This window comes from Coregonus lavaretus (genome assembly GCF_964263955.1).
Source record: "Coregonus lavaretus genome assembly, contig: HAP1_SCAFFOLD_1159, whole genome shotgun sequence".
Classification (NCBI taxonomy): Eukaryota; Metazoa; Chordata; class Actinopteri; order Salmoniformes; family Salmonidae; genus Coregonus; species Coregonus lavaretus.
In genome coordinates this window covers 89431-113448 of record NW_028157303.1, presented here as the reverse complement: position 1 = coordinate 113448, position 24018 = coordinate 89431, and the positions used below count along the sequence as shown (strand labels likewise).

The 24018-nt window shown below is 45.3% G+C and overlaps 1 protein-coding gene and 1 pseudogene across 2 annotated transcripts; one reads left to right on the top strand and one right to left on the bottom strand.

Annotated features, from left to right (window-relative positions):
• Nucleotides 1-54: 54 nt before the first annotated feature.
• Nucleotides 55-24005, top strand: LOC311125563 (solute carrier family 35 member E3-like; annotated as a pseudogene). The gene is made up of 3 exons: nt 55-777; nt 7427-7537; nt 22886-24005. The product of its transcript is annotated as a solute carrier family 35 member E3-like (transcript).
• Nucleotides 13118-14864, bottom strand: LOC311125564 (F-box only protein 5-like). The gene is made up of 4 exons (XM_084199593.1): nt 14671-14864; nt 14455-14542; nt 14104-14193; nt 13118-13802 (listed from the first exon to the last, which is right to left on the bottom strand). Exons 1-4 carry the CDS (start codon nt 14772-14774, stop codon nt 13551-13553), a joined length of 534 nt encoding a protein of 177 aa, XP_084055719.1. The 5' UTR covers nt 14775-14864; the 3' UTR covers nt 13118-13550.
• Nucleotides 24006-24018: the final 13 nt, after the last annotated feature.

Genomic DNA, 24018 nt, shown 5'->3' with positions numbered 1-24018 from the left:
GCACAGGCTGGTTGCAAATCCGTATCTGAATCTAGAAGAGTATAAGGAAGGTTTGAGAGACCTTGTATATGTCTAGAATAAATAGTTTAGGTTATCGCCTTCAACTTTCCAAAGTCTCCACGGGGAGGCGCTGTAGGGCACTGACGTGGCTAGTTCTCTTCGCAGAAAAAACGGAAGTAAAGGTCGCTTCATCTGACGTCACTACTCCCGTTAAGTTGCAGCCAGGCTCTTTTTTTTCCCTATATGATCAACATGCGATGGGAAAAGTATGAAAGCGTTGCACAACTGGCAGAGGGTAGACATTTTTACTTGAATTTGTTGGTTTACATTAGCAAGCTAGCTTCATACTATACAGTACTACTGAACCCTATAGGTAGATTTTACAGGACGGTTATCAAGAGGACCATGGCTAACCGACTTTCACACCTTTTCTCGAACAGCCGCCTCATCATTGGATTATTGGCCAATTTGCTGTCGTCGATATGCATCGTTTTCATCCACAAATGGATCTATGTTCACTATGGCTTCCCAAACATGACTAACGCTGATCCATTTCGTGGTGACATGGCTTGGACTATGGGTATGCCAGAAGATGGACATATTTGCCACCAAAATTATCTGGCTCGCTCTCAGCTTCTGTGGCTTTCACCAATATGTCCTTACAAAACAACACCATTGGCACTTACCAGCTGGCCAAAGCGATGACAACTCCTGTGATCATTGTCATACAGACTGTGTTACAAGAAGACATTCTCCACCAAGATCAAATTGACTTTGGTATGTAGTGGTTACAATGTACCAATGCTGCTGCCTGCTACAATGTAGCTAGCATTCCATACAGAATGGTCAGATTGGCATTTATTGAGATGACACTTTTTTTTGTTTAAAAATAAAATACTTTTCTAATTGTACAAACATATACCGAAGTTGAATTATACTGTAACGACCCTGTATTGTGTTCTGTGTTCATGGATGTGTGATCGTTCTCATGGGTGCTAGCAGGGGTTAAATATGCCAGGACAGATGGAAAGGTTGGGGGGGTATGATGGGTAATCCCGCGGGGTTTTGGAATGCTTAAATAGGGGTTACGGTCTCATCTCTTTTTCTTCTGTTCGGGACCCTTGATTTGACATGTTCTATTTGTGTATGTTCGAGGTTTAGCGGCGTGGGTTGTGGCCTGAACAATAGCCCATTCAGGAATAAACCTGTGTTCTGCCTGTACACCTGGTGCCCGTCTCTCTTTTACTTTATGACCCAGCTGGGTCATTACATTGGTGTCAGAAGTGCTTTCGAACGACGGGATAGATCGAGATTAGGCGAGTTAGCTGTTTCAGTATAGGCCGTGGTTAGCTTTAGCGTGACTCGCATCTACGGTCATGATGATCGGGGCGAGGCGGAAAGTTAAGGAAGAGTCGGACAAAGTGTCCGTTGTGGGCTCGGGTGTACCCGGTCGGGAGGGTCAGGCGATGACGGCTGTAGAAGAGCTGGAGAGCCACATGGCGGGAGTTAAATTGTCAGTCAGCAAGATGGCAGAACGGGCGGGTTTTCCTTCAAACCGCTCGACCAGAACAGACGTCACGGCGACGGAGATATCGACGTCACCGCGTGCGGAAATGGCTGGACCTCCTTATGTAAACAGAGATGGCAGCGCCCTATTGCCATTAGCCACGGTAGCGGCTAAACTTCCAAAGTTCAATGGACAAGGTAAATGGGAAGTTTTTTTCACTCAATTCGAGTTGTTGGCTAGAGCCGGGAGGTGGTCTGACGAGACGAAAGGGTTACAGCTTGCCCTGAGCCTGTCAGAGGAGGCGTCGGAATGCCTGCTAACGCTAGCCCCGGACGAGAGGGGCGACTACGGTGCGCTAGTGGAGGCATTGGGGGGCCGTTTCGGCAGCGATGCACAGCCCAACATGCTGCGGATTGAACTGAATAACAAAAAGAGACTTCAGGGGGAATCATTAAAGGCGTTGGCAAGTGATATTCTGAGCCTGACCAGGCGGGCTTATGCAACTATGCCGATTGGGGTGCAAGACGAGCTGGCACGGGACAGTTTTATTAGAGCGCTCTCCCCCACCGAGCTGGGTAAGCATGTTCAGATGTCGGACCCAGCATCTCTGCGGGCTGCAGTGGAGATAGCCAGGAAGAGGGAGCTGATCTGGGGTGAGGGAGTGAGAGTGGAGGTTGCCAGTCAACCAGAGGTGAGAGCAGCGGCGGCCGGGGTGCCGGGGGTCACCAAACCAGAGTGGGTCGACGAGTTGGGAGGGTTAGTCAAGACCGCTTCGCTTGTCATTGAGAGGGGCTCCAGACAACATCGCAGTGTCAGCTCAACTTCCATTGTCTGCTGGGGTTGTGGCCAGCCTGGCCACATTCAGCGGGAGTGTGGCAGATTCTCCAGTCAACAGGGAAACGACAGCGGGTTCTCGCGCAGGGGGCAGCGCGGGCCCATTCCTCCGCCCCCGAACCCACAGTAAGCAGAAGAGGTACCCAGCAGTGCAGGCAAGAGGGTGGGGACCTGCTTCCCCAGGGTGTAGCTGCCACCGTGTTTCCTAGTCCGGTAGTTGTGGTGGGACGTACCACCGTTGGGGACTTCTGCAATGTCATCGTCAAGGTAGAGGGGGTGGAATGTTTGGCCCTGGTCGACACGGGCTCTACAGTAACCCTGGTGAGACCAGACATACTACCTGTTGGGGTGCGGGTGGAGCCGACCCTTGTCCAGCTACGGACTGTCACGGGGGAGCTAGCCCCCATGTTAGGGAAGTGTCGGGTGTCTGTGACTGTGGGGGGGAGAACTGTGGGGTGTCCGGTGTGGGTAGCAGCGGTACAGGACCCCTGTATACTGGGAATGGACTTTTTGAAAAACTGTGGGGCTCAGTTGGACTTAGCTTCGGGCACTTTGAGGCTGTCGGGGGGGCCCACAGTGGGAATGTCGCCTTCGGGAGGGCCAGCAGGGGGCAGGGCTGTCCCTCCATCTTCCTCCAAGCTTGCCGAAACTCCACTGGTCGTCCCGGCTGCTCCCTTGGTCGTTGTGCCATCCCAGCAGCTGTCTCCGGCGGCAACGACCTTCACTCCCCATAATGGTGCAAGCACAGGCATCCCAGTAGCCCAAAACACACTGGCTCCTTCACCCCATCAGCCCGACGGGGGGAAGGAGGAAGTTATCGACGCCGTTGAGGCTGTGTGGCTGAAAAACTGTCAAGGTCTGGACGAGAGACAACAGAGACAGTTAAAGCAGCTTCTGTTTGACTTTAAAGATAGCTTCGCTTGGGGGGAAGATGAGGTAGGGCAAACGCACCTGGTTCAGCACGACATCGACACTGGGGACAACCAACCCATTAAAATTCGGCCCCGTCGCATTCCCCTTGCCAAGAGGGAAGCAGCAGCCACAGCTATTGCTGACATGTTGCGGGCTGATTTCATTGAGCCATCAGATAGCCCATGGTCCGCGCCGGTTGTCATGGTGCCTAAGAAAGGGGGTAAACTTAGGTTTTGTGCGGACTACAGGGGCCTAAATTCTGTCACCATTAAAGACTCTTACCCCATACCGAGGATCGATGAGTCGCTAGACCACGTCAGAGGGTCCTCGTGGTTCTCTTCCCTTGATCTGCGCAGTGGCTACTGGCAGGTGCCCCTCTCGCCTGGGGCACGTGAAAAAACGGCCTTCTCCACGGATAGGGGCCATTGGCAGTTCAAGGTGCTGTGCTTTGGGCTTTGTAATGCTCCTGCCACCTTTGAGAGGCTCATGGACAGAGTGCTGGCGGGGGTTCCGAGAGACGAGTGTGTCGTGTACCTAGACGACATATTGGTACACGGCACGTCATTTGAGGGGGCACTGGGGGCACTTAGGCGAGTGCTGGAGAGGATCTCGGGGGCGGGGCTAAAATTACACCCGGAAAAGTGCCATTTCATGCAAAGGGAGTTGGCGTTCCTGGGTCATCAGCTGGGTGGTGAGGGTATCAGCACGATGCCAGACAAAGTGGAGGCTGTGAGGGGGTGGCCAATTCCAAGGGGAAAAAAAGAGGTTAAGAGCTTCCTGGGTCTGGCATCCTACTATCGTAGGTTTGTGAAAGGGTTTGCGGGGATAGCAGCTCCTTTGAACCACCTTCTCAAGAAGGACACTGTTTTTCAGTGGACCGAAGAGCACCAGCGGGCGTTTGAGGCCCTCAAACGTGCCCTGGTGGAGGCCCCTGTCCTGTCCTCACCAGACCCAAACCGTCCGTTTATCCTGGACACCGACGCAAGCAATGAGGGCTTGGGAGCCGTGCTGGCTCAGCGTGGTTCTGACGGGGAGCACGTAGTAGCTTATTACAGCAGAACTTTTGATAAGGCTGAAAAACGCTACTGCGTGACAAGGAGGGAGCTTTTGGCTGTCGTGGCAGCAGTACGCCATTTCAAGTACTACCTGGGGGGCCTGCCGTTTGTGGTGCGGACGGATCACTCCGCCCTGCAGTGGCTTCTCTCCTTCAAGGAGCCAGAGGGTCAGATCGCCCGCTGGTTGGAGGAGCTGCAACCCTACGACTTCCAGGTGGAGCACAGGGCCGGCCTTCGCCACAGCAATGCAGACGCCTTGTCCCGCCGCCCGTGTGCTGAGGACGGCTGTGGGTACTGCGCCAAACGGGTGGAGCGAGAGAGGGAACTGTGCATGGAGGAGGGAGTCACCGCCACGGTGAGTCAGCTGAGGGTGACAGAGTGCCGGGAGCTTGAGGCTGTGGACGTCGGGGAGTGGAGGCGTCGCCAGGAGGAGGACGCAGAGCTGCGTCCTGTGCTGGGGTGGGTGGAAGAGAGAAGACGACCGCCATGGGGGGAAGTAGCCCCTCTATCACCAGTCACCAAAGGACTCTGGGCTAAATTCTCAGTCCTTAGAGTGGCTGAGGGAGTGCTCCAGAGGGGGTGGAAAAAGCCAGCTACTGGAGAAATGACGTGGCAGGTAGTGGTTCCCAAAAGGCTGCAAGGGAGCGTGTTACAGCAGCTTCACGGTGGAGTAGGCGCAGGGCATTTTGGGGTCTCCAAAACGTTAAAGCGCGTACGTAAAGGCTTCTATTGGGCCAGGCACAGGAGGGATGTGGAGGACTTTTGCAGGCAGTGCGATGAGTGTGCTGCTAAGAAAGGACCTCCAGGTCAGTCACACGCCCTCCTACAACAATTCCCAGTAGGGGAGCCCATGGAGAGACTGGGGGTAGACATAGTTGGACCGTTTCCAACCACAGACAGCGGTAACAGGTGGATTCTAACTGCTATGGACTACTTCACCAAGTGGCCAGAGGCTTACGCTCTCCCAGACCAGGAGGCAGAAACAGTAGCTGATGCATTGGTAGGGGGAATAATCAGTCGGTTCGGGGTGCCACAGTCTATACACAGCGACCAGGGAAGAAACTTTGAGTCACGGGTGTTCTCAGAGTTGTGTAGACGGTTAGGCGCGGAGAAGACGCGCACTACTCCGCTTCACCCCCAGAGTGATGGGCTGGTGGAAAGATTTAACAGAACATTAGCACAACAGCTGGCTATCGTTACCTCAAAACACCAGAGAGATTGGGACACCCACTTACCGTTTATTCTTATGGCATGTAGGTCGGCTGTTCAGGAATCGACTGCGTGCTCCCCAGCGCTACTAATGTTAGGTCGTGAGTTGCGCACCCCAGCCGAACTGACGTTTGGCCACCCTCCTGATAACGACGACGGGGTTTTGCCTGGCCCGAACTATGTTCGTCGACTGCAGAACCGGTTAGAAGCGGCTCACACCTTCGCAAGAGAGCAACTCGAGAACGCAGGAATGCGCCAAAAGCGCCACTATGACTCACGCGCTAGGGGGAGGCACTTTGGAGCGGGAGAACGCGTGTGGCTTCACAACCCCACGCGCAAGAAGGGGCGGTGCCCAAAGCTGGACAGTGCCTGGGTGGGGCCGTGCCTGGTGATAGAGAGAGTGGGGGAGGTGACGTACCGGGTGGAGGTTCCCCCACGGGGCAGGAAGGTGGTGGTCCACCGGGATCGATTGGCGCCCTACAGAGGGAGGAAAACGGTAGGGAATGGAAGTGAGGACTCTGATGTGAGCACACGGGGACAGTCTAGCGAGGAGACTCTAGTGCAAGCTGAGCCTGGGACGGGGGCTGCCTCTTCGGAGGGCGCTGGAAATGACATTGGGGCAGATGAGTGTTCTGGGGGTCCACCAGTGAGAGTCAAGGGGAGGCACAAGAGACTGATGCGACCTCCGGGTCGTTTTAAGGATTTTGTTTTGTAACCCTAGGGGCTAGGGTTTAGAAAGGGGGGGGCTATGTAACGACCCTGTATTGTGTTCTGTGTTCATGGATGTGTGATCGTTCTCATGGGTGCTAGCAGGGGTTAAATATGCCAGGACAGATGGAAAGGTTGGGGGGGTATGATGGGTAATCCCGCGGGGTTTTGGAATGCTTAAATAGGGGTTACGGTCTCATCTCTTTTTCTTCTGTTCGGGACCCTTGATTTGACATGTTCTATTTGTGTATGTTCGAGGTTTAGCGGCGTGGGTTGTGGCCTGAACAATAGCCCATTCAGGAATAAACCTGTGTTCTGCCTGTACACCTGGTGCCCGTCTCTCTTTTACTTTATGACCCAGCTGGGTCATTACAATACATTCAAAATGAACATTTAGCAAAGTACATAATCAAGCACACAGGTTTAAGAAAACAAACTTTTACAAACATCACAGAGGTCTTATATACATAAAATTAGACATATGTATGTTTCAAAGGTAGCAGTGAGTTTCCGGTCATGTTTGTTTTTAACCAATCTTAATGATTGCAAAAAAATATCAAGCTGTCTTTCAAAAATAAATAAGGGGGTAGCCTTCAAAAATCTGTATTTGTGTATGAAGAATTTGGTTAATACAAATACATTTTTGACCATCTTGGAATAAACCAAATTTGACGACCTATGTGAAATTGGCAATAATAATATAATTTGAAAATAATAAATCATAACCACCCAGAAATTGGTAATATGATCACAACTAAATAAATTATGTTCCGTAGTTCCAATGTCATTCCCAAAAAAATGTACAGGGATTACGCTCTACAATGAATAGAGATGATCGATATACTGGAGGCAGCTCTGCAGAGTGGTCACTAGCTGGCAAAGTCAGAAAATCTCTGTGTCCAGTATGAAGGACATTAGAGGTACTTTCACGAGCAGATATCCATAGACTTCTAGTCATTTCGCTAATGCTAGTTAGCGACTTCCTTCAAACTGCATGCATTAGCCATACAAATGGTATCCACGAGTTCATCTGACTCCGGGGAAGTAGATAAAGGGCCTCATTGCCAACATCCCCAAGTATCCCTTTAACCCTAACCACACACTAACCCTAATGCCTAACCCAAACTTTTTTCATGAATTTTTATGATTACAGTTACAGTAACGCTATTTACCTGATGTGTCTGTCTTTTCCCACTACTAGGTGCCCATAACATTAGGTGTGATCCTGAACTCCTACTATGATGTGAAGTTCAACCTCCTGGGGATGATCTTTGCCACACTAGGGGTGTTGGTCACCTCCCTCTATCAGGTGGTAAGTAGTGATGCTTTGAAGTGCACTTGGGACCTGGTGAACCCGGGATTCAACAAACATGGCTGTCTCCCAAATGGCACCCTATTCCCTATGAGCCCTGGTCAAAAGTAGTGCACTAGAAAGGGAATAGGGTGCTAGTTGGAATGCAGACATAGACTAGAACACGTTACTTATTCCTCTTAAAGGGGATTCCTCACCTTTCAGCATGACAATGCCCCTGTGCACAAAGTGAGGTCCATACAGAAATGGTTTGTCGAGATAGAACTTGACTGGCCTGCACAGAGCCCTGACCTCAACCCAATCGAACACCTTTGGGATTAATTGGAACACCGACTGCGAGCCAGGCCTAATCGCCTAACATCAGTGCCCGACCTCACTAATGCTCTTGTGGCTGAATGGAAGCAAATCCCCGCAGCAATGTTTCAACATCTAGTGGAAAGCCTTCCCAGAAGAATGGAGGCTGTTATAGCAGCAAATGGGGGACCAACTCCATGTTAATGCCCATGATTTTGGAATGAGATGCTTGACGAGCAGATATCCACATGCTTTTGGTCATGTAGTGTATCTTGGTAATTACTTAGCTGAGTGTTGGACCACTCTTCGTAGACCAGTTTCATACGCTAATGATACTGTCTGTGTGTGGTGATTCAGTACTGACTCTCAAAGGATCAGAGTGTTTGGTAAGGGGGGGGGGCTGCTGATTTCAGGGGGGAAAAGTGCTGCTTCCTGGCCACCCCACTCCTGTTTCTGTGAGAGCATGGGGTCTACCTTTGTCTGTGTGACATGGCTGGGCGACAGGAGCCAGTCACTCCTTATCAGTGTCACATGGTCCAGAGCTTTGTCATACACCAACCCGCAGATTGTGTCTGTACATGTGCATGTGCAACAACCACTGTTTGTGATATATTATGTATATTATGTAAATGGTGTGTGTGTGTGTGTGTCACCATCTCATACTGAGAGATATGGGGTTGAGAGAAGCAGAGAAGAGCGAAAGGTAGTGAAATGGTTGCCTGACGAGAAAATGTGGGCCATTGTACAAAACAAAGTCATGAGCAATTGGATCGTCTCTAACCAATCAGAGTATACAAGCCAGTGACGTGATTTATGAATCATGTTGGCCCAACCTGTCGGTTTCTTGGACCAATCAGAATGGTCAGAATGTGATCGCTAGAAGACGTCGGAGAGGAAAACAAATCCAGACTCGTGGTAGAGAAGAAACGCAAGTGGGCGTGGCGTTGGGCCAGAGCCATGGTGGGTGGGTAGTCAGGCTAGCGAAATGGCTCTTTGATGGGAAAATGACCCAATCAAAGAGCCAGCATTACCAATGTTCTAGTAGAGTAGAAGATCTGTAGATCACAATGCTCCTTCAGCCACCCTACAGAGGCATATGTTCAGAATTCCTCTGGGACTCATGAAACTGTCCTTCAGGCTCATTGTATAAGCTGTTGTCTCTGGCCGCTGGGTTTCAGTGTCAAACTGCTCTAAAAGGCCATGGCAGACTTGAAGGTCATGGTCATAATGAATGATAGAGACATCTAGTGGCCAAAAGGCCTTCTTAGCATGTGCAGCGCCATTGAGGGCTTCCATCATTTTAATGTAGTCAACTGGGTGGGACTTCCAGCTTCATTGGCTGATCCTTCCTGGTGACCCTGTTGGAGTCACGTCCAACCGGGTCATTAGGAGGGATCAGCCAATCGTGAAGAAGAAAATGTCCTACTTCAAAATGGAGATAGCCTCAATGGCACTTGCCATGCTGTCAAAGCCGCTATAATGGCACAGATACAAAGATGGTCACGACACATACATCATATCGACCTCTGCATCTTTGTGGACACAGGGAAGGTATTGCTGTTATCAGGTACAGAAGACACTCGCTGCAGATGTTGGCAAACACAATCATGGAACTTGCCTGATTTGGCATGGGAAAAAAAGAGAATATCTGAAAATTGTCCGAATCAGATCAATTAAAGTAAGTTACTGTAGTATGCCTCGTATGACTCATACACGACCACTGTTGACCTAAACAGGGTAGGTAAACACCTGATTGTGTGAAAGTCTAATGACTTCAATTGTGAGGTTTCATTTGGAGAAGTGTCCCAGTGTTGCTGGAGTTCAATAAATCAGAGAAATAAATGACCAATGTGATAATCTGTCCTGGAAAGGGCAGCTAAAAGATGTATCATCTGGTTAGAGCACAAAGGCCATCTGATACATACTCACAGTCAAAGGCTGTCTCCTTTCAACTCACAGTCATTCCTGTCCATGTTTGGCTGGTTTCACAGAATTCCAACCCTTTTTTATACCCTGAGGTCACAAGATGCACTGAGAAAATTAAAGATGTGATTTTGGAAAATGTTCAAATTTAGGATGGGCGATACTCTATTCACTAAATCTAAATCTCTACAACTGACTTTAGTATAAGGACCGATCAGGAATACATCAGAAGTGGGTCATACTCAAAATGTCACATTTAATGTCAGAACTATTTTTGGACTAATAAGTCAAATAACTGTTCACAACAAATAATGGAATGAGACAGATTCCTAGTTCATTTTTTCAGTATTTAGGCCATACAAATGTAAATAAATGTTTAACAGATTGTGTGGCAAGCAAATACAAATCAAGAAGTGGACCTTCTTGTTAAAATACTATAGTGACCTTAGTTCAACACCTGGCAACCAACTTTAAGAGATGATAGCCTCTTGGGGATGCTAAAAGAGGCATAATTCAGCCATAATCCAAGAGGAAGTTGTGTATCTCTTTACTGGAAGCATCCTCTAATCGTGCACTTTTTCAGTACAATGGGCCTCAGGATCACTTTTTCAGATATTAATTTTATTTTTGATTAAATTGAAGAGGGGAATCCGTTCAACATTTAAGTAAATGTGTATGGCCTTACTTTAAGAACCTATCTAGAATAAGAACGCTTCTGTGAAGGTGAGAAATAGTGACCATAATCCAATTGGACAGAAAATCCCAATCAACAGTTATCAGTCATTTGAGCGGCCAACATGTTGATTGTTTGACTCAGTGGTAGCCTAGGGCATCGCATCTTCTTCTTTGTATACTCTACATATATGAATAATATTTTTCTCCTTTACACTACAATCTATTATTGGAAGATATAAACAGGGGGCGGTTGAGAGGGGGAGGAAAAGTGCTAGTTACACTGAACAAAAATATAAACGCAACATTCAACAATTTCAACGATTTTACTGAGTTACAGTTCATATAAGGAAATCAGTCAATTGAAATAAATTAATTAGGCCCTAATCTATGGATTTCACATGACTGGCAATACAGATATGCATCTGTTAGTCACAGATACCTTTTTTTTTAAAGGTAGGGGTGTGGATCAGAAAACAAGTCAGTATCTGGTGTGACCACCATTTGCCTCATGCAGCGCGACATCTCCTTCGCATAGAGTTGATCAGGCTGTTGATTGTGGCCTGTGGAATGTTGTCCCACTCCTTCTCAATGGCTGTGTGAAGTTGCTGGATATTGGCAGGAACTGGAACACGCTGTCGTACACGTCAATCCAGAGCATCCCAAACATGCTCGATGGGTGACATGTATGGTGAGTATGCAGGCCATGGAAGAACTGGGACATTTTCAGCTTCTTGGAATTGTGGACAGATCCTTGCTACATGGGGATGTGCATTATCATGCTAAAACATGAGGGTTTTGCGGCAGATGAATGGCACAACAATGGGCCTCAGGATCTCGTCACGGTATCTCTGTGCATTCAAATTTCCATTGATAAAATGCAATTGTGTTCGTTGTCCGTAGCTTATACCTGCCCATACCATAACCCCACCACAGGGCACTCTGTTCACAAACGTTGACATCAGCAAACCGTCTGCCCACACAGGCGCAATACACGCTGTCTGCCATCTGTCCGGTACAGTTGAAAACTGCACATTTTAGAGTGGCCTTTTATTGTTCCCAGCACAAGGTGCACCTGTGTAATGATCATGCTGTTTAATCTACTTCTTGATATGCCAAACCTGTCAGGTGGATGGATTATCTTGGCAAAAGAGAAATGCTCATTAAGAGGGACGTAAACAAATTTGTGCACACATTTTGAGATAAGCTTTTTGTGCATATTGAACATTTCCGGGGTCTTTTATTTCAGCTCATTAAACATGGGACCAACACTTTACATGTTGCGTTGATATTTTTGTTCAGTGTAGTTCCACCCCCGAGGGCGTTGCCCAGAGCAGGAGGGGGAAGTCACAAAAATGGCTACTTGTCACCACGGCTGGCAGGACACATGCCGGAACGGTCAACTGCACATTGACATTTTGTGTAGCAGGCAGCAATAGAGAGCAACCCCAGGATAGAGGTGCACAGAGGGAGCTGACACAACTGTGGCCAGACACCGATGGACTGGGAGGACGTGCACTGAGAGGAAGGCTAATTGGAAAAACCACTGATGTATTGGGTCTGCAGGAGAAAAACAAAGGCATCTCTTTTGAGTGACAGCAAAATGCTTTTAATGCACAGAGAGCATTATGTTTCACTATTGAAAGATGATACAATTGTGAAATAAGTTGGCCCGTTGCTTTACCATATAGACTTTGAGCAAGCACCACTGATTATTTCAGGCAGCAGATAAGGCCTATGAAATCAATTTTAGTCAGACTGGGGAGAAATTGTGTTTGTATTACCCAGAGACTTTTTAATTGAACGTACAGTATAGTATCGCTGTTACATTTCTCAATTATGAAATGCCCCCAATATGTGAAAAACACATGAACTTTACAGATAAGCCTACACATCCAATTTGATTTTATTGGAGAATACCAGTAATTTGTTTGACATGATGTAGCCTTTAGTCTGCATAAAAAATGAGGGTCGTCAACTTATCATGGACCTCATGAGTTGCTTTTAGACAGGTGTGATTTGGCTCCACTCCGATGGGCATACAGAGGAACCATAAAACAAATTGCACCTCATTCTAAACTGTTAGAATAATGGGTCTGTTGTCAGTCGGATATAGCACATTATCAAACCCTCAGTAGAGTAATCCACTGAGCGGCTATCCTGAGCAATGTACTGATGATATCTTAATTGCCTGAAATCATTGACCATGAAGGGAGTATGAATCACTGGTGTCAATGTGTAAAGAATGTCCGTTTTCAGCTATGCCTAGTCTTCAACTCCTTAAGGTTAACAATGCATCTTTCCAGATAGTGAGTAATCGGAGGATTTCAGAGAAGCATATGAAATTCTGTGCAGTATGTGGGAGAGGAGCAAGAGGAGAGAGCCATAGTTGAGGTTAATCATTTGCAGCTTGGTGGAAATTCATTTGTAATTAAAAAGTAATGCATTTTCATGAATTCATTGGCATCAATGGCTTCATTACTCCTTTATAAAAAAGGTGACATGTTGAGGCCGCAGACCTTTGTTAAAGCCACAAGACTGGACTACCAATTACATTGGAAAATACATTGCAGTATGGCACCAATGGATGAATGGCTTAGTTTCACCAGTTGTCAGCTCTTTTGAAGCAAGTGGCATTGTGACATGCTCGGCTTGATTAAATTCAGAAAATAAGTTTGTGCATGCATGCGCGTTTTCTGGCGGTATGTAGCTTAGAAAAATAAATTGGGAGAAAAACAAAACAATTTAGAAAATCGCAAAAGATAAATTTATTTCAACAATATAAATATTTACATTTCACATTTAACAGACAAATATATTTACGGACGGATATTCCATTAAGAAATATAAAATGAATGTACAATTCAGGTAAACATTCTGTTTTTGGCTTCCAGTAAGATTGTCGCTTTCTGACGACAAATGCCGAACACCTGGCATCACGGGATTGTCACAGAATACAATGTGTTCTAATACAGGGTATTCCAATAGCCGAGATCCCTTTGGTATGTGGAGAGGAGGCAGTGGGCTAAAAGGTCCATGAATAAAACTACTAAATAATAGTTAAAATTTAGTTGGTTTTTAAAAAAGGTGCGTTATTGAGTCTTCATCCAGGGCGGCGTTGATCTCACAGGCGCCTGACGTTCCTCTTGCTGCGAGCGCTGCCGATGAGGATGGCTCTGGAGCTGCTAGGCCCCCGGGCCAGCCCTGTGTGGCAGGCTGAGGAGCCATGAAAAGGGCCCTGGCACAGGGTGCAGAAGTCAAAGGCACAGCTGAGGCGGGTACAGGTGGCCCTCATGGCATCTGCGTTGTGCTTGGCAGGAGAGCCGCAGCGCTTACAGGGCTTCAGCGACTCGTGCTGCTTCAGCAAACTGGCAGCCTAGAGAACACAAGCAAAGAATGTATAAGGCTACGGAGCATAACTCACTCATTGTATCACTTGTAACATGAACATGTCAATTACTTTCTTAGAACTGATTGAAGGGTGACACCAACTCTCAATAAGTACACACACTGAGCACCATCATGTCCTCTGAACCTTTACATGCAAAGTGAATAGCGCAACCGTCACCGCTTGGTATTCTCTGAAGCGAGATTGCTGGGAGCAGTACAGCGACGGTGTGCCTTCTCTCTGGGAGAGCATCCTATAGCTAGACTTATGGATAAGGGGTTGAAGCTACCCTCTGCATACAGGTCATTACAACCCGGGACAGGGCGGCGTCTCGTGTCAAAGAGCCGACATTCTCCGGTCCTACAGAAGTTCTTGGGTCCTACAACAAAAACGGACATTGCCATTTACCAAACAATATTCATGCAGTGGATTACCCTATGGTTAGGTAATTAAGATTGAAGTACTTGAAGGAGCCCCTGTAAATGAATCCAGATTAAGAACATATCAGCATAAGGGATTAGCAAAGTTTGGAGCCTCTGCAAGCTAAAAAAAACAAACCATCAATGTGGTTCAAAACCATTGACACCTGATAAAGGGTATACAATGACTAAAGGAACCCCAGTTAAATGTTAGCGCTTACCCTGAGTCTCTGTTTAGCCTGGTCGCATCTACGGAGTGCAGACTTGTCTTGGTAGATTTTTCTCCAGGTCTTGCTCACTTTTCTACAGCTGTGAAGAAAACCACCATGAATGAATACATGATAAGAGTATAAAAACATTTCCATGTTGAAAAACCTGTACAATTGTCATAGGACCAGTAAAGGTCACATGTTTACCTTATTACATTTGTCATTTACCTTATCAAGTCGACATCTCCTAGCAGATGCAGGATCCTGGTGAGGATGTGCTTCATGTCCCTCTCCAGCAGTGCTTTTAAAACAGCCATACATTCAAGGCCCATGTTCCCACCCAAAACCCTTTCAAGGCCGGAGTCCTCTGCTAGCCGGCTAATGACAGACCAGTCATAGCTATGGGTCCTCTTGAAACTGTTGGCGAGATCTTGGCATACAGCGTGTTGAAACTTCAGTATGGGGAGTTTTGAGGCAGTATGCTTAGCCTTGTGATAATCAGCAACTGGAGTACATGGGGAGAATATATCCTGTCCTGGAGACTGTTCTAGTTCCTTTATGTTATCAACGTCCTCTATCTGGCTGTTCTGTAAAGAGAGGAAACCGCTGTCCTCGAATGCTTCACAGCCTAGGTTTACCTCGTCAAGTACCCCATCATGTTGGTTGTTCTCCTTATTGTGAACACCTTTCACATCATCCTTGAGGCAAAAGTTGGCAGCGGTGGTGACACATGGTGAGAGCTGTGGTTTGACTACTACTTGGACGCATTCCTTTAGTGGGGAGGTTTTCAGGCCCGACTCCTTGTATGTTTATTTATTTTTTTTTTCATTTAGCAGACGCTCTTATCCAGAGCGACTTACAGGAGCAATTAGGGTTAAGTGCCTTGCTCAAGGGCACATCGGCAGATTTGTCACCTAGTCGGCTCAGGGATTAGAACCAGCGACCTTTCGGTTACTGGCACAACGCTCTTAACCACTAAGCTACCTGCCGCCGTATGTGACATGTTTCTCCATGTTGCATGGAAACCGGGGTTCCTCGTAGTTGGACGGACACTTCATTTTTAAATGACTGATTGTGGTCCCAAATTGTAGCCCTGAGGAAGAGAAAATAAAACGGTGCATTAGCCAGTTTCATCTCAATCAAAACGCGACAAACTGGCTAGCTACAGTAGCTACATAACACGTTGTATCAAACCACCGTGGATTGCACACTCATACTAGAGTTAGTTACATTCTCTAAAATGTAACATTAGCTAGATATTGTTTTGGTTGATGAAAAAGTTAGGACAATTTAGAGCTGCAATCCCTCCAAATCAAAGGGCGCCCTACCCTAGTTCCCCCCAATTTAGCTTGCAGCATAGCTAACTAGCTAGCCAGGTTAGCTAACCGGCTAGCCAACTAATTTAGAGTAAAATATTATAGTTAACTACTATTGGGGATTTATTATTATCCTAAATTGATGGGATGACTAACTTAGAAAGAATGCATTCTTGACTGGCCTAATGTAGGCTGTGACACCTGGCAAGGCTGTGATTGATGTGAAGAGCTGTTTTAGGGGGTAAAATAAGATAAGGATTGTGTCTTCAAATGCTAGACTATACTGGTTCTTTGTGATCTGTGAACCTTCCTTGGACATAGGAATGATGTCTAAGGGAGCTGGCTCTTCTCACTATGATAGGTTGTTATGATAATCTTGTGCCTGGCTGAAGTGTGCAACAAATGGCGCCGAGGAGATGAGACCAACCCCTGAACCAACGGATTGGCTGAGAAAGTTTAAACCACGCTCAAGTCTTTACTCTAATTGGCCAGCAGAGAAGTGGGAAACTTTCTCTGTCAGAGTATTTGAGTATTGAATCTGGAACAATGTTTTTAGTTGTCTGGGGTGTCCTGCGAGACATCTCAGAGAGCCCGTATATACGAAACATCATATTTACCATCAGGGGCGGTGTGTTCATTAGGGCGATATGGGCGACGCACTGCCAAACGGGAAAAGGGATTTTTTTTCGAATCAATTATATCACAGCAACAGTAGTTATCAGTGTTCTAATCTAGACGTCTGATCTGCCACTAAATGTCCAATCAGGCTAAAGTCGTGCTTCAAATGGCCCCGCCCCTTTTGGGGCGATTTCAGTCAGGTTGAAAATCGCCCCAGAAGTCTGTCATAGCCTCTCATGTAAATTTTTTTTTTTTTTCAAATATCAGAGCTTTCAATACAATCTCTATGGGTTTCTGAGGGCTTGCACTTACGCGCTTTCGTCATACGTAACATAACCATGAACGTAACTAAGAAAAGAGCGGGTAGCAGCGTCAATCAATTCACGTACTACTATCAAAAGATGGCTAGCGTTCAGAGCTACTGGAGTGTATGCTAGCGGTCATGAGGGAACATATTGTGGAGGAGGTGAAGTCGGCGAACTTCGTAGCTATCCAAGCTGACGAGACCACGGACGTTTCTACACAGACACAGCTGGTGCTTGTGCTGAGGTACATAGATAGCAACCACAAAGTGCAGGAGCGCTTTTTTGAGTTCCTTCCCATCTCGGAATCAACCTCAGTCTCAATCGCCAGTGTGCTTTTGGAGAGACTGAACGGTCTTTTTGCCGACGACGAGAAAGTCAAACCGTGGTGCACTGGCACTGTACCAGGTTCTCATGAGTGTGCACTGCCACTGTACCAGGTTCAGTCTCTGGTACAGTGCACTGCCACTGTACCAGGTTCTCATGAGCTACAACCTCCAGGAGACGTTCTCTGAGACTGTGACTCTGTTGAACATCCTCATAACTCCCATGACAACAGCTGAAGCTGAGAGATGTTTCTCAACTTTGACACGAGTTAAGACATTCCTGCGAAATTCAATGGGCCAGGAACGTCTGAATGCACTGGCCATGCTTTCCATGGAGAGGGAACTAGTCCTCAGCATGCCTGATTTCAATGAGAAAGTCATTGACCGCTTTGCTGCATTGAAAGAGAGAAGAGAACAGTTTCAGTACAAGTAATGTAGCCTCTCTCTCTCTTTGTCCCTCCCTGTCTGTCTCTTTAACACACACACGCCCAAATCAGTTCACAGTTGATGTTGTTTAAAATAGTTATTTTTAATTTTAAAAAAAGTTTAAAAAAAAATAATAATCTGTTCATGTTCATTTTACAAATCTATACAATTGGCCAGAATATGGTTGTTCATATTTACAAATCTATACAATTGGCCAGAATATAGTTGTTCATTTTTACAAAGCCATACAGATAGCTGTGTTTACCTTTTCTATAAATTATTTTCAAATTCTGTTTTCAGGCAAAATGTCTATCACTGTTCATTTTCACAAATCTATACAAGAGGGCAGAATATGGAAGTCTATAAAAATTTCTTATTACCAATAACTTGCATCAATGTTTTCAGTAGCCTCTATCAAAAGCTCCTGCTTGCTTGTTGTGAATTATGCTCAGGTGCACATATTTCCAATTCAACCATGAGGCAAAAAATGTGGTAAAAGCTCTTGTTGATCCTGCAATCTGAACAAATACCAAGATGCTGTATTTTCAGCTGATATTTCATTTGTTTATGGAAATGCATATTGTTTATGCAGTGTTGAGGAATGTGAAAGAACACCCTTGATTGTTTTTACTGTGATAACTTATTTTGCTTTTGTAAGCCAACACTTTTGAGATCAGTCAATAAATGCTTCTGGCATTGACTTATATGCTGCCCCTGTCTTCATGTTGTTGCTGGACATACAGTGGGGAAAAAAAGTATTTAGTCAGCCACCAATTGTGCAAGTTCTCCCACTTAAAAAGATGAGGCCTGTAATTTTCATCATAGGTACACGTCAACTATGACAGACAAAATGAGAAAAAAATTCCAGAAAATCACATTGTAGCATTTGTAATGAATTTATTTGCAAATTGTGGTGGAAAATAAGTATTTGGTCAATAACAAAAGTTTCTTAATACTTTGTTATATACCCTTTGTTGGCAATGACACAGGTCAAACGTTTTCTGTAAGTCTTCACAAGGTTTTCACACACTGTTGCTGGTATTTTGGCCCATTCCTCCATGCAGATCTCCTCTAGAGCAGTGATGTTTTGGGGCTGTCGCTGGGCAACACAGACTTTCAACTCCCTCCAAAGATTTTCTATGGGGTTGAGATCTGGAGACTGGCTAGGCCACTCCAGGACCTTGAAATGCTTCTTACGAAGCCACTCCTTCGTTGCCCGGGCGGTGTGTTTGGGATCATTGTCATGCTGAAAGACCCAGCCACGTTTCATATTCAATGCCCTTGCTGATGGAAGGTTTTCACTCAAAATCTCACGATACATGGCCCCATTCATTCTTTCCTTTACACGGATCAGTCGTCCTCGTCCCTTTGCAGAAAAACAGCCCCAAAGCATGATGTTTCCGCCCCCATGCTTCACAGTAGGTATGGTGTTCTTTGGATGCAACTCAGCATTCTTTGTCCTCCAAACACGACGAGTTGAGTTTTTACCAAAAATTTATATTTTGGTTTCATCTGACCATATGACATTCTCCCAATCCTCTTCTGGATCATCCAAATGCACTCTAGCAAACTTCAGACGGGCCTGGACATGTACTGGCTTAAGCAGGGGGACACGTCTGGCACTGCAGGATTTGAGTCCCTGGCGGCGTAGTGTGTTACTGATGGTAGGCTTTGTTACAGCTCTCTGCAGGTCATTCACTAGGTCCCCCCGTGTGGTTCTGGGATTTTTGCTCACCGTTCTTGTGATCATTTTGACCCCACGCGGTGAGATCTTGCGTGGAGCCCCAGATCGAGGGAGATTATCAGTGGTCTTGTATGTCTTCCATTTCCTAATAATTGCTCCCACAGTTGATTTCTTCAAACCAAGCTGCTTACCTATTGCAGATTCAGTCTTCCCAGCCTGGTGCAGGTCTACAATTTTGTTTCTGGTGTCCTTTGACAGCTCTTTGGTCTTGGCCATAGTGGAGTTTGGAGTGTGACTGTTTGAGGTTGTGGACAGGTGTCTTTTATACTGATAACAAGTTCAAACAGGTGCCATTAATACAGGTAACGAGTGGAGGACAGCGGAGCCTCTTAAAGAAGAAGTTACAGGTCTGTGAGAGCCAGAAATCTTGCTTGTTTGTAGGTGACCAAACACTTATTTTCCACCATAATTTGCAAATAAATTCATAAAAAATCCTACAATGTGATTTTCAGGATATTTTTTTCTCAATTTGTCTGTCATAGTTGACGTGTACCTATGATGAAAATTACAGGCCTCTCTCATCTTTTTAAGTGGGAGAACTTGCACAATTGGTGGCTGACTAAATACTTTTTTCCCCCACTGTATCTTTTTTTAAATGTGTGTAGGTCACCTAAATCATCAGAAAAATTGCCCCCCCTGAGAATTTTTTCAGGAGCCTCCACTGTTTACCATTGAAGGTTTTTGCATTAATTAAAATAACTAGTATATCTTAGAAGTCGTGTTGACCTCTTTTGTTCCTAATACCAGATTTGAATTGACGCGACTTTGACACTACTAAACGATAATTGTTAACATTAATCGTAGGCAGCATCAGATCAGTCCAGTAACGTTAACCTTAACTATATTAAAGATAATAGTAATGTTAACTCTGTGGATATTATATTCATAGGATAGCCAACGCTAGCTAACCTCTAATTTTACGCGCGTACGTTTTGCGCTTAAAACGACAATATGTAATATTGACATTAACGTTATTGGAAAACGTATAGCTACTAAGCAGTTTAACTAGTTACCTAACGTTAAATGAATATTCAACTCCATTGCTAGTTAGCTAAGCCAGACAGTTATGGCTAGTTAGCTAGTCAAATTGGTTGACATTAACTAACGTTAGCTAACATTGCAACAAACTAGCCAGCCTGCATCAAATGAAATGCGACACATCATAGCCTAACACAATATCTAGCTATAATAGCAAGCTTAATTGAGGTAAAGTAACAAAATATTTCATACCTGTAACGTTAACTTTAAAAATGACTCCTTGTTTCCCACCTTTGTCTACTGTTTAACCTTTGCTAATGACATTAGCTAGCTAACCGGGGTTCCCCAAACTCCAGACCTACTTGAAACCCAGAGTAATTCCTGTTGGATTGACAGACGTCTGATTAAAGAGACATTTCATGTATCACTTACATCCCAAACAACAACAACAACAACGGCAGAACAGGACATTTCTAGGTATTTTCATGTCTCCTTATATACCAGCCTGCATTCAATTCATTTCCTATTAACATCTGCACAGGTATGATAATAACTGTTAACTTTTGTATGAATTAGCAGATGTTCCACTGTCATTAACTGAATCTATTATTGTAGAATAACCACGCTCGAAAAAACACCTAGCAATGTAATAAACTCAATTACGTTCCCATTTTATAGAGCTTTTTTTATAGAGTTTCTTAGTAATATAGAACATTAGCAACTTAACTCTTCGATTTATATATGTGTTTAGGAACATCAATTAACCCTCTACACTCATGGGAATTGGCCTATATGGATAGGGCTAAATTGAAATGTTTCTTACAGAAGAAATATGAAACATATGCATAAACCTGGTAGCAATTGAAAGGGAACAGTTTGGAGATAACGGGGAAATTATTAGACCAAAGTTGAGGACACAACAGTTCACCTGACACAAGACTGAATCCAAACATTACACTTGATTTTGTGTGCATTTTACATTTACGGTACTTTTCGCAGCATTTGTTGATAACGAAATCTGAAAATACTCTGGATACATTCAGAAACATGATAAGAATATTCCTGGAAAATGTGGGGTAGGTGCAACATAAGACAAAAAAATGACAAGGGCTTGAATGAGAGGACTAACTGGTGTCTCCAAGTGGCTACACAGTTCCTAAGTAATTTCAATGCACTTTTATGACTCAAAGAAGAGTCTTCAACTATAAGGTGTTTTTTTTTAGCTCTCCTAGATGTGCTGTTGAGGAACTAAAGCAAGTACACTTGTAAATGTTTTGTTTAGAGCACAACCTTGCATCCCCGCCACCACACAATTAGTTGTTATTTACTCAATCCCAAAACGGACCATTATATATCGCAATCTGGGTCAGGTGGGCATCATTTGAAAGCTTGTTGTATTTCCAACACGACTAGCTACGTTATAAAATACGATCTTACAGTGTTAGGCTTTCACAAGGCAATTCAGAGAAACAGATCATAATGTTGGTGGGCATAGAAAGGAGTCCTGAGCTCATTCAGTTATGTGTTCTGCTGCAAATTTTCTTCCCAATAAACAAACATAGGCTCATTCTGTTCAGAACAACCCAGGGAATGACGCCATGTCATCTTGTAACTGTACATCAAACATAGTGATCATAAACGTTGACACTGTTTATGACATGAGTTTTATGATATGGAGACGTGATGCATTCACATTTCCATATCATAAACCTCATGTCATAAACAGTAAGAATAGCCTCCTGGTCTAAAGAGTGAAATGAGAAGTTATTTTTACATGCTGTGGATATTGACGAGGCCTCACTGTCTCTCTCTCTTTCTCTCTCTCTCTAACTCTGTCTCCCCACCCCTACGGCAGTGCAGTAAAAAAGAAACCTAACCTCAATATTAATTGCTGGGACTTGCTGGCCCATTAAATTATCCTTCCCATGTGTCATCTTGCACATTTCCTCCATGAAATGTTCGTATAATTAAACTTTCTTAATGATTTATAAGATATAATAATAGCCGTAAGTATTTCAGAGCAGGTTAAACTGACACCCTTTAAGTGCACGCGGGTGATGACCCTGTTTTAACATCGTTTCGGATGGGTGACTCCCGGCTGGAGAGAAGGAGGGATGGATGAAGGGAGAGAAGGAGGGAGGCAGGGGAGAGAGAGGTAGAGACCCTGGTGTCGTAACTCAGGGTGATAGTGACATGTAGGAGAAGCCAGGGCCTCTTCAACCCAGGGAGGGAAGGAGGGTCACCCTCACACACACAGACAGAAAGTCAGACAGACACGGGCCAGTCTGCTACCAGTGGCACACACACACACACACACACACACACACACACACACACACACACACACACACACACAAGCACACACAGATGTTTGCTCTCTGCTTCCTCTCTCACGGCGAGGCTGATATGATTGGCACTTAGGAAATCAGTGTGTTTTCACACCACACAACTCTGCCAAAGCTAACGTGTTAAATATCCACAACGCGGCAATGCTGCAGCAGCCCTGTCCATCTCCACTCACACAGACTCACTGCTCCCTTCACAAGAGAGAGCTGCAACATGTTGTCACTGAAATAAACAGTATCACTGTCAACTGTCAGTACACAAGTGTCCCAAACTATAAGCTCATGAGTTTATAAACGGTCTTATTAAACTATATTTCACCTCAGACAGTGTCACTCCTAACCAGGGAGGAGTTACAAGATAATCACAGCTTGTTTCCCTTAAATCCAGAGACGCCATTCCCTGAGCACACTGGCAGGTCAGGTAAGTTTCAAGTTTTATTAGCCATACATACAGGATACACATGGTATACACCATGCAACAACAATAGAAAATCATCAAAGATAAGAATACGTAAGGGAAAGGGGATACCTAGCCATTTGCACAACTGAATGCATTCAACAGCAATGTGTCTTAAGCATTTAACCCAACTCCTCTGAATCAGAGAGGTGCAGGGGGCTGCCTTAATCGACATCCACATCATCGGCGCCCTGTCGCTGCCTTGCTCAAGAGCAGAACGGCTGATCTTTCCACTTTGCCCGGCCGGGGGAGTCGAACCAGCGACCTTTCGGTTACTGGCACAATGTTCTTAACCACTTAAGGGTAAGGTAAGTGTGTGTGTGTGTTTGTGTGACACCCCCCTAAAGGGCTTTCTGCGTTGGACTCTCAGGGGAGGCATTTTGTTTAAACTTTCAGGGGCACTCGGCCCATCTCTGAGACATGGCTCAAATGGAAAAAAAAGAAAAGAAAACGATTGTGACAAAAGACTTCTCCCTCCCTTCAGTTATCAGCCATTCCTTCAGACACACTCACCTCCTCAGCCCAGGGAGTCTGCAGCCCCCCCCAAATAAAAGTGACTCAGTGAACCCCCTGTCCTCCAAGGAGGGATAGTGAGCTGGAGAGAGCCAACTGAAATTAATTAATATATATAACAATCTGAAATTAACTTCCCATAGCCACCAGCCATCTTTTAACTGGCGTGAGAGACTGAGTGGTGAGACATGGAGGGAGAAAGGGAGAGAATAGAGAGATAGAGAGAGAGTTACAAATATGCTGTAAGACTGCTAGAAGTATAATTGTCCCACAAAGTAAAACTTCTCAATTATCCCATCCTAAAGATAGTTTAGTCCACCACCCCTATATTGCTATATTGCCAATCTAAGAGAAAAAGTAGTTACTATTATTAAGAGGAACGCATTCAATCGGCCAAACAAACAAACAAAATATATACAGTGAGCAACAACAACAACAAAAAATACTAATAGAATTGCTCAGAGAAGGAGATGTTGTTTAACAAGTAATAAATATTTTTCTCATAAAGATATGGGTCAAAATTATTGGCACCCCTGTTTTCAATACCTTGA

What these genes read in the sequence shown, in the direction of transcription:
- LOC311125564 (XM_084199593.1), bottom strand. Translation starts at nt 14,774, where the DNA reads ATGGGCCTTGAATGTATGGCTGTTTTAAAAGCACTGCTGGAGAGGGAC. An exon ending in GGAGATGTCGACTTGATAAG is followed by an intron (nt 14,543 to 14,670) that starts GTAAATGACAAA and finishes TTTTCTTCACAG; the next exon opens with CTGTAGAAAAGTGAGCAAGA. An exon ending in AGGCTAAACAGAGACTCAGG is followed by an intron (nt 14,194 to 14,454) that starts GTAAGCGCTAAC and finishes TTTTTGTTGTAG; the next exon opens with GACCCAAGAACTTCTGTAGG.